The sequence below is a fragment of the Ananas comosus genome, linkage group 1 (genome assembly GCF_001540865.1).
Source record: "Ananas comosus cultivar F153 linkage group 1, ASM154086v1, whole genome shotgun sequence".
Lineage (NCBI taxonomy): Eukaryota > Viridiplantae > Streptophyta > Magnoliopsida > Poales > Bromeliaceae > Ananas > Ananas comosus.
Window position 1 is genome coordinate 6,516,821 of NC_033621.1, and position 11,602 is coordinate 6,528,422.

The 11,602-nt window shown below is 37.5% G+C and overlaps 1 protein-coding gene across 1 annotated transcript; it reads right to left on the reverse strand.

The window, feature by feature from the left end:
* Window positions 8,269–9,890, reverse strand: LOC109720683 (transcription factor TEOSINTE BRANCHED 1-like). The gene has a single exon (XM_020247945.1). It carries the CDS (start codon window positions 9,486–9,488, stop codon window positions 8,424–8,426), a length of 1,065 nt encoding a protein of 354 aa, XP_020103534.1. The 5' UTR covers window positions 9,489–9,890; the 3' UTR covers window positions 8,269–8,423.

An 11,602-nucleotide genomic window follows, 5' to 3' on the forward strand; every position in this document is an offset into this window, starting at 1 on the left:
AAAGAGAGAGATAAAACTTAATAGCAGCCAAGTTATTGGCGCTATTATTAGGATTCTAAGCTAGTTATAATATAATATATATAATAGTATATATATATAATATAATTATATTATTAATATTATATATATATATATCATGCATCAAGTTATTGTGCTATAATAATATTCCACCTAGTGTATATCAATATATAATAATAATATATATATAATTATATATTTATAGTATAATATGATTATAATATATATAAAGAGAGAGAGAGAGAAGAGAGAGAGAGCTAAGGCTGGTATACTATTATACTATTAATAGTAAAACGCTCTTTTTGCTATCAAGTTTTTAACCCTTGAATGAAAAATTGTAGGGTCAGGATGATATTAGTCGGTTAGAGTTGAGTGGTCCCCCTAGGGTTGAGTGGTCCCCACTAGGTTATAGTATTTAATCCAATGGTTAGAAATAATGAAAAGAGTTGATCCAAAGGCTAAAAAACTGGTAGCAACAATGGGATTTTGCTACTAATAGTGGCCCAGTCCAAATCTATATATATATATAGAGAGAGAGAGAGAAAGAGAGTAAGTCTCCTGTACTTTCGAAAGTACGGAGACCTCCGTGCTTGTAAGTTGTTTTCGATAATAGGAAATCCGATTCGACGATCGGTTCCGTTAAGTATAATCTACCCTATTAGAACTATTTAGAAACCAAATTTTATAATTTTTTGACATTATTTACCAAGTGATCAAAAGGCCTCAAAAATGACTATTTTAATGGCCGATGTGACACGTTTTTAAGTTCAACGGTGTAGAAGTATCCAATTAGATGAAAATTTAATAAAAAAATCTACTTAACATCAATAGCAAGACCAATACTTTCGATTTGAAATTTGAGTCATTTATCACTATTTTTTATGAGATTTTCATTTTCAGCTGTTCATTTTGAGGCTACTCGTTTACTAGACAAACGAAATCAAAAAATTATGAAATTTGGTTTCTAGATAGTTCCAACAGTGTAGATCATGTCTAACAGAACCGATCGCCGAATCAGATGTCCGATTATTGAAAACAACTTATAAGTACGGAGGCTCCCGTACTTTCGAAAGCATAGGATCACCGCAGCCCTTATGCTTCTAACTTTCTAACAACCCATCAAGTTTGATGGGTGGTTAGAATGAAAGAGGGAGGAGATATTGGGAAGAAATTGGGTATTTCAATTTCTTTTCTCCTTGAATTTCTCTTCAATATCTCTTTCCCTTTTCATTCTAACTACCCATCAAACTTGATGGGTGGTTAGAAAGTTAGGAGCACAAGGGCTGCTGTGCTCCTAATAGCACAGTAGCCCTACTCTCTCTCTATATATATATATATATGCATATATATATATATGTATGTATATGTATGTATGTATATGTATGTATATATATGTATATGTGTGTGTGTGTGTGTGTGTGTGTGTGTGTGTGTGTGTGTGTGTGTGTGTGNTTCTGACATTCCCGCAAATTTTCATAATTTTCTGAGACTGTACATTTTCTGCTAATTTATCAGTCCCGTTTCCAACAGAAAATTCTAAATATTCTGTTTTCAATCCGATTTCAGCACAAGTCATTTCTGACTTATGTTTTACTCCTCTAAATCTAATAAAAATAGTATCTCACACTATTTTTATTTATTTTTATTTTTATATTTAAAATCCGGTATGTTACATTCCACCGCAACTTCACCGGAACCATTTAAATGTATACCGTGACTTCATGATTTTAAAATCCGGTATGTTACATTCCACCGCAACTTCACCGGAACCATTTAAATGTATACCGTGACTTCATGATTTTAGAAGTTCAGTATGTTACAGACGCAAAACGGACTCTCTGCGATGCGAGTGTAGCATTTGGCGAGACAATATGCAAAATAGCAGTTTTTCTACTTGCTGTACTGGTACAGCCATCAAGGTGTACCGGTACACTTTATCAGGCTATGCGCGGGTTGCTCTCGGGTTACCCTCTGTACCGGTACACTGGCCCGTGTACCGGTACACTAGGGTAGGTAAAGGGGCTTTTTGGTAATTTCGAGCCTCGTTTGTGTCACCCTCCTCTCCCCAACCTATATACCTGTGTAGAGAGAGCTGAGAGGAGAGTTTCTTGCTTACTTCTTCTTCTCTCTCTAGCTTGGATCGTGAGCATGGTGGAGCTCCGGTGGAGTTCGGGTTTCGTCGATGTCGCACCGCGAAGCCGTTCGAGGGTACGGTTGCCGCCGTAGCATCGCAAAGAGGCCGGACGAGATTGCGTTTTTGCCGTTCTCGACGCCGCATCGAAGTTCGATTAACCTTTGAGGTGAGTGTTCCGTTGCAATTGCTTCAAGTACTTCAAGCATCATCAAATTCGAGTTATGTAATGTTTCGCAGAATTTCATCGTCGACTGTCAGCATTTCGACTCGTACTCGACGTAGGAGCGTCAGATTTTGACGAGATTTGGTTCGTTGGATTCGGGACTTCGAGAGGAATCCACGGAGCCCTTATTTACTGGATTTGGTGAAGGTTTGCTGGGTCGGAATTATAGTCTTCTCTGCTGATGTTTTTGAGGCAGATTTGATGCTTATTGCCGGATTCTACGTGTAGAGTTGGCGGGAACTTGACTTCCGGCCTTTGGAGGTTTTCAGTTGATCCTGCCGGGCGTCCCTTTGCTTCGGGACTTCCTCGCCGCCAGGGATTAGCTCGCAAGGTGGGTTACATCGGTTTATTCCTAAGTATCGTATTAGTCGACATGTATGATTTTCAGCTTTGTATATCATGTGTAGCTCAATTTCGTCGATTATATTCTGATGAAAACCGATTTGAGAACATGATTAGTAAACCCTAAATATACATGTTGGACTTCGATTTGACTTAGGAGAAAACGCGATAACGATCGGCACATGTAAACTATCTGATTTAGCCCTAGGGATCGTTGTATTATTTTATACTGTTGAAGTATCCTCATAGTGAGTATTCCCGGTAGTTTAGTTTTCAGTTACGCTCATACTGGGATGCCGAGTGTATTTTTACTGTAGCGTTCAGACTGTTCCGGATGTTGGGTGCCGTCGGGGTTGACGGTGGACCCATATCGCCTGTTTGGCGTCGGATTGTGCCAAGGGCACGTTACCTATTGGTTGTTAGACCAGTTTGAGTCGGTTACTGGATTTTGACTTTCGAGAGTCTGATTGAGCTCAACAGATTTGATTGGGTCAGATTTGACATTTCCTACAGTTGGTTAGTGTAGAGCATGATAGTGTAGCGATTCATAGCGGTAGATTTTATTCCTGCATTTACTACTATCCTTACTCCCTTCTGTAGATTTAGTGGGTAGACCGATGTTGTTGAGGGCGGCACCCACTGAGGACTACTTGTTTTACAGTAGTTCTCATGCTCTGTTGTTACCCTATTTTTTTGCAGAGCCTTCGTCTTCGGCTGCTGTTGTTGTTGATCAGGATCGAGGCAAGGGCGTCGCGAGTTAGAGCCCTACCCGACAAGCCGAGCTAGAGGTGCCCCTACAGCAGGTAGTTGTTTTGTTGGAGTTTATGTACATACTTATATTTAACTCGCCAGTGCGAGTAGTTTTATATCTTGGATTTTGGCATATGTATATGGAACTCGGTTTGTTTTATTTCTAGTTCTTCTAGCAGCTTTATACTACTGTTTGTAGTATTGTATGATTTACAGGTACAGCTATCGCTTCGTATACAGGAAAAATTTCTTTATATACGGCGAATTTGTCGGCGTGCCCGGAGAACGTGTAATTCGGGGCGTGACACCAAATCTGATGAAATTTTTATAGAAAATTCTTTTTACTATTTAGAGTAAGATCAGTACCTCTGATCTTAAATTCAAATCTTTTATCATCATTTTTTATGAGATTTTTATTTTCAGCCATTAATTTTTAGGCTACTCATTTGATAGGTAAATGATGCCGAAAAATTATGAAATTTAGTTTCCAAATACTTTCAATAGTGTAGATCAAGTCTAACGGAGTCGATCGTCGATTTGGAAGCCGCATCATTGAAAACAACTTGGTAGCACGAAGGCCTCCGTGCTACCGATAGTATACCAGCCTAGCTCTCTCTCTCTGTCTCTCTCTCTCTCTCTCTCTCTCTCTCTATATATATATATATATATATGTATATGTATATGTATATATATATATATGTATATGTATATGTATATGTATATATATATATATGTATATGTATATGTATATGTATATGTATATGTATATATGTATATGTATATGTATATANGCATGATAGTGTAGTGATTCATAGCGGTATATTTTATTCCTGCATTTACTACTATCCTTACTCCCTTCTGTAGACTTAGTAGGTGGACCGATGTTGTTGAGGGCGGCACCTGCTGTTGTTGATCAGGATCGAGGTAAGAGCGTCGCGAGTTAGAGCCCTACCCGACGAGCCGAGCTAGAGATGCCCCTACAGCAGGTAGTTGTTTTGTTGGAGTTCATGTACATACTTATATTTAACTCGCCAGTGTGAGTAGTTTTGTATCTTGGATTTTGGCATATGTATATGGAACTCGGTTTGTTTTATTTCTGCTTCTTCTAGCAGCTCTATACTACTGTTTGTAGTATTGTATGATTTACAGGTACAGCTATCGCTTCGTATACAGGAAAAATTTCTTTATATACGGCGGATTTGTTCGCGTGCCCGGGGAACGTGTAATCCGGGACGTGACACCAAATCTGATGAAATTTTTATAGAAAATTCTTTTTACTATTTAGAGTAAGATCAGTACCTCTGATCTTAAATTCAAATATTTTATCATCATTTTTTATGAGATTTTTATTTTCAGCCGTTCATTTTTAGGCTACTCGTTTGATAGGTAAATGATGCCGAAAAATTATGAAATTTAGTTTCCAAATACTTTCAATAGTGTAGATCAAGTCTAACGGAGTCGATCATCGATTTGGAAGCCGCATCATTGAAAACAACTTGGTAGCACGGAGGCCTCCGTGCTACCAATAGTATACCAGCCTAGCTCTCTCTCTCTCTCTCTCTCTCTCTCTATATATATATATATATATATATAACTAGGCTAGAATGCTATTAATAGCACCAATAACTTGGTGCTATTAAGTTTTCTGCCGTTGGATTAAAATATGTGCGATTAGGATGATGTGGGCCCCCTAGGTTGAGTGGGTGGTTAGTTGAACAGTATAATCGAACAGATGAAAATGATAAAAGAGGTAAATTTAACGACAAAAATCCTGATAGCACCAATTGCTTCGTGCTATCGATAGTAGCCCAGCCGGACTATATATATATATGTATGTATATATATATATATATGTATATATATATATATAGAATTAGGCTGGTATACTATTAATAGTAAAACGCTCTTTTTGCTATCAAGTTTTTAACCCTTGGATGAAAAATTGTAGGGTCAGGATGATATTAGTCGGTTAGAGTTGAGTGATCCGCCTAGGGTTGAGTGGTCCCCACTAGGTTATAGTATTTAATCCAATGGTTAGAAATAATGAAAAGAGTTGATCCAAAGGCTAAAAAACTGGTAGCAACAATGGGATTTTGCTACTAATAGTAGCCCAGTCCAAATCTATATATATATATATATAGAGAGAGAGAGAGAGAGTAAGTCTCCTGTACTTTCGAAAGTACGGAGACCTCCGTGCTTGTAAGTTATTTTTAATAATAGAAAATCCGATTCGACGATCGGTTCCGTTAAGTATAATCTACCCTATTAGAACTATTTAGAAACCAAATTTTATAATTTTTTGACATCATTTACCAAGTGATCAAAAGGTCTCAAAAATGACTATTTTAATGGCCGATGTGGCACGTTTTTAAGTTCAATGGTGTAGAAGTATCCAAATTAGATGAAAATTTAATAGAAAATTCTACTTAACATCAATAGTAAGACCAATACTTTCGATTTGAAATTTGAGTCATTTATCACTGTTTTTTATGAGATTTTCATTTTTAGCTGCTCATTTTGAGGCTACTCGTTTACTAAACAAACGAAATCAAAAAATTATGAAATTTGGTTTCTAGATAGTTCCAACAACGTAGATCATGTCTAACGGAACCGATCGCCGAATTGGATGTTCGATTATTGAAAACAACTTACAAGTACGGAGGCTCCCGTACTTTCGAAGGCATAGGAGCACCGCAGCCCTTATGCTTCTAACTTTCTAACACCCCATCAAGTTTGATGGGTGGTTAGAATGAAAGAGGGAGGAGATATTGGGGAGAAATTGGGTGTTTCAATTTCTTTTCTCCTTGAATTTCTCTTCAATATCTCCCTCTCTCTCATTTTAACCACCCATCTAACTTGATGGGTGGTTAGAATGTTAGGAGCACAAGAGCTGCTATGCTCCTAATAGTACAGTAGCCCTACTCTCTCTCTCTCTATATATATAAAGTAGGACTAGTGTGTTATTAGGAGTATGGAGGCCACCTTGCTCCTAAGTTGTTTTCGGTGATGGAACTTTCGAATTGATGATTGACTAAATTAAACTTGATCTACCGTATTTAAAGTGTCTAGAAAATAAATTTTGTGATTTTTTTGATATAATTTAACTATTGACGGAAAGGGATCAAAATCAACAACTTTTGTTGATTGATGTGTGCCATTTACATGTTTAACGATGTAGAAATATTTAAATCAGATAAAATTTTGATAGAAAATTTTTTATACTACCTACAACTAGATTAATATCTCTTATCGAAAATTTTAGTGTTACATCATAACTTTTTATAATATTTTTATTTTTAGTCGTCCATTTTTGTCCTTTCAATTAATAGGCAGATGATATCGAAAAATCATAAAATTTATTTCTTAAATACTTCAAATATGTTAGATCAAATCCAACAGAACTGATCGCGATTCGAAAGTTTTATTGAATAATATCTAAGATTTAGTAAACATAAAATGCAATTTTCATACGAATCTCATAATGAAATAAAGGAAATATATAATAAACCACCTTATTCCCCCACAAAATATATTAATGTCTCCTTTATCTCCCTATAAAAAGCAATCAAACCTAAATTTATATTTCAAATCCAAATTTTTAATTATAATTTATCTAAATTAAATTTAAATATATATATATATATAAATTTAAATTGTTATTATTTTAAATTTAATAATTATTATTAAATTGAAAATTCTACACCTCTTACATACTAGAGAGCTCTCTACCCTCCAAGTTACACCATCCTCTTTTTTATATTTCTAAAATATATAAATTAATAATATATATTAATTTTTGAATATCTGAATATGATTAATCCAAATCCAAATCCGAATTCGAATTCAAATTCGAAGTATTCTAATATATCCTTATCCGAATCCGAATTCAAGGAATTGTTAATATAACATCCAAATCAGTATTCGAATTCGACCGAATGTATAATTTTGACATCTGTATTCGCATCCAATTGAATTCAGTCTCCAATGTGATTGGAGTTCATCCTAACCACTTTCACCTCTTGAGAAGATCTTTTATAAAATGAACTATACATGATCAAAATTGCATTCTTTTTTTAACCTGTCACAAAGTTAGTTTAATTGATTAATGATGTGCAGTAAAAGAAGGAAACATTGGAGTTAAAAAGCCCTGCCACTTTTTGAGACTACGATCCCTTTTCATATATGCTCAAGTTTTCAAACAATAAGAGCATCTTCCTAGTGAGGTGATACACCATGTTTGATAGTAGATAATCACAAAATTGGCAGTTTTGCCTCTGAAGAGAAGGAAGAATGAAACAGGAAGCCAAAAGGAATTGAACGAGATGGAACTGAACAGGCTATAGGGGCTTCAAACTGCATATATTACAACGTTCCCTGATATGTCAATTTAGTCGAACTTAAATTCCTAGGAGAATATGTATTTTGAAACAAAATAGCTGTGACATGAGATGAAGTAGCTCTGAAATGTCAACTTCAATTAAGGAGAATATATATGAACATTACAAGAAAATCATGTACATAGTATAAAATCATGTACATCTTATACGTACTATGTATGAAGTTGATGATAAATTTAGACCAACTATACACACTGTGGACGCCCTATCCCGAATTACCATTAATTATATCAGTATATGAATAATCTACTTATGAACCAACCTGTTGTTCCAATACCTGTCTATCTCCTTTAAATTCATTCCATGCATTGAATCAAATAATCAAATCCATGCATACTTTACTGCATTTTTTTTGGGGATTAATTCGGTAATTAAGCAAAATATTCATACAAAAGGATGGGAAACACACTCAAAATTTACTTCATAAACCCTCGAACAACAACAAAAGCCAAACATGGAAAGCCAAACATTACAGGAAGCTGATCAAGTATATAATGGGATTGAACGGGAAGGAAAGCTAGGGATGGTGAGACCATGGAATAATACTGTTGTTGAAGGACTACCATGCCCTTGAGTAGAGGTGTGCATCAGCCATTAGGACTCCTTCCATGTTCAACTGCTCTTCGAAGACACCAACCGTGCTATTGGTGCTCACAATGCTCGGGCTATAGTCGAAGACTAGGACCTCATTCGACCCCCGAGACATATGGTACTCATGGGTTCTTTCACCAACAGGCTTCAAAAATGCACCCTGGTAAAATGAGGAAAAAGATATTTCTTCTACATCACCCACTAACTCACCTGATTGATCGTTCATGTAGTGCGATCTTGATCCTCGTTCCATCGGTTCAATACGGACCGGCGAGGCTAAGTTCACCCACCGCATTCTTTTCCTTTCTCTCGTCCTCTCCCTTGCCCTCGCCCTTGCCAAGGCCCTCGACTCTTTTGCAAAGATTGGATCGTGCGAAGCTATCCTCAAAGGCTTTGCAGCTGCCTTTCTTTCTTTGGGAATCTTTAACCCATCACTAGCCCTAGCCGCCATCTCAGAGAACTTTCCCATGAAATTGTTGCCTAAATTAGTCAAGACGACATCCTCACTATCTGAAGTAGATGACTGGGTACACTTGAGACCGCCGTCCCAACACAAGTTTGAATTGGAGACAGCGGCAACGTCCTTTATAGCGGCTTTTGACATAGTTAGGAGCCATTGCACCGTCTTGCTGGCCTTGTCGAAGCCGAGCATGTCTTGGAGATCGAAAAACTTTCGCGCCACCTCACGCGAGAGCCTCATCCGACGATCCCTCGGCCCCGCAGCCGTATCAATCTTGCTGTGTCTATCTTTCCTCGGCGCCCTCTGACCGCCGGTTCCCCCACCCCCTCTCTTCCTTATAGGTGGCGAGATAGGTGCAGTGGCCATTGAATTGTTGAGCAATGGATCTAAAGGAGCTGGGAGTGAGAAATCTATGAAAGAAGCTTCGCAGAGGAGTCCTTCAGGAAAGAGGGTAGGGGAAGAAAAGGGAAGCGAGAAGGTAGTGTAGTCTAGCTTAGGGGAAGGAGGGTAAAGCTCGAGTTGCGGGTAAAAGGACTTGTCCGAGTTGTTCTGAGAGTCAGGTAAAGGTAACATCTTCAACGATGGGATTTGAACCCTTAAGAAACAATTAAAGTAGTTACTTGGAAAAATAATATATTTATAACAGAAATTAATGTTTGAAATGGATCGAGCAGGGGATTGTGTGTGGGGGCAGTGAAGATGCACAGTACGCCGCCGCTAGGGTTGCATCGATCCTACATGTGGAGGGACAGAGAGAGAGAGAGAGAGAGAGAGGAGATGGGACGATAGAGGGGTTAGGGTGAACACCGCCTCCTCTTGAAGGAACTCCACATCTTGGGCGGCGAAGGACACCGAATGAATTAAAGGAGTGCTCTATTTTGAGCTCAACAACAGATTCTCCTTTTTCCTTCGTCCTTTCCCACCATATTCCTCACTCGCGTGTTATTAATTAGAAACAACCGGTGATGGTCGCATATAGAGAATTAAACATATACGGACTATAGAGGAACAGGGAAAAGTCTGTGAGAGCGAGGCTGATCTTGAGATGAGATTTTAGAGAGGGGACTGAAGGGAGTAGCGGAGGAACATGCTAGTGAGTGCGGAATGGAGGCTAAAGCATGTGTGGTATTAATAGGAAAGAGGAGAGAGCTGTTCCTCTTATTATCGAATAATTGCGCGCTCTAGAAATTAATTTAATTGGCTGGGTATTTTTTTTTAACTCGAAGTTTTTAGCCCTTGGTTTTTTACATCTGATTTTAATTGTATTGGTGATTAACGAGTAGATAATTGTAACTAATATCGGTGGGAAAAATTAAAAAAGATGAAAGTATGCTTCTATTAAGCGTGAGAGGATTAAAGACCACCTCTCTCTCTCTCTCTCTCTCTCTTTGTCTTGCTCTATCTTTCTCGTCTCCATCAACGAACAGTATATTTTATTTTTTTTAGGGTCACGCTGTATTTTTCAGTTACGTACGAATAGTCCAGCAATCCTGTGCATACGCGTGTCCCTCTCCCACCACCACAACGGACAATTATTACTGCAATTCCTAGCCCTCGCCGTGGCCCAACTTTGGCCTCTCCCTCCTCCCCCCAACTTTGGCCTCTCCCTTCTCCCCCCTGAAGTTTGACCACACCTCCCTCTATTTTCTAACATGCAGATACAAAGAGCACTTTAATTTAGGTTTGTAGCGGCAGTTAGTTTTAAGGATACGAGCTAACCGTAGTAGATTTCTTGTTGGTAAATTGCATTGCGAGGCCCTAAACTTTTCGTAGGTTTTATTTTGATTCCCAAACTTTAAAATTCAAATTTTAAGATTTACTTTAGAAAAGAACGAATAAAACTTACCAGAACTATAAATTATTTTGAATCTGTTATCCGACATTTTAAAATTTTCATTTATTGTCCAATCTTTTACTTTATCTAATTTGAGTCAGTCAACTATACTTTGACTTTAAAATTTAAATTAATTTATTATTTTAATGAATTTATAGTTGTGAGAATTGCATGAAGTATACTAACTAAACCTATAAAGATAAACGACGTTTTCTAATTTTGATGTTAAAGTATTGTTGACTGACTCAAATCAATCAAATTGAAAGGCTGTGTCGTAAATTCAAATTTTTGAAAGATTGAATAGTTAATTCAAAATATTACATAGTTTAGATATATTATGTATGTTTTTATTTTGTTTCATTTCTTATCGTCATTTATTAGAGGGTAGTTTTTCCGGCAATAATCAATGAGTAGATTCTAGGGGTTAAATATACTAGTATCGGATTGTTGGTACTAACTATTTTTTTTCGAGAGATAGGTAGCACGCTACCCGCTTCGTTTATTTGATTTAGAAATAAACTTAGCAAGAAATGTGAATCAATTAGGATTCGAACTTGGGTCTCGGGTACCAACCACCAAGCCCTTTGCCACTTGCTCTAGGGATTAATTCCAAAATTTTGATTTGTTAGAAATACGAAACTTACGGACACAACGCCTACGGGTCTCGATTGCGACTGGGCCTAACCAGCCTTACTCCGCTTTGAACATGATTCGGTCCAACCTGATATCCCATCATTTCGAAAATGACTCGGCTGGACCTGACCTCTCGCCACAGGATAGGATATTGGCCCCTTTAAGCCAACAATCCCCTCCCTCGTACTCCAGCACCTACATAATCACAGCATGGGGAATT

Coding starts and splice junctions, on each gene's coding strand:
- LOC109720683 (XM_020247945.1), bottom strand. CDS start 9,488: ATGTTACCTTTACCTGACTCTCAGAACAACTCGGACAAGTCCTTTTAC.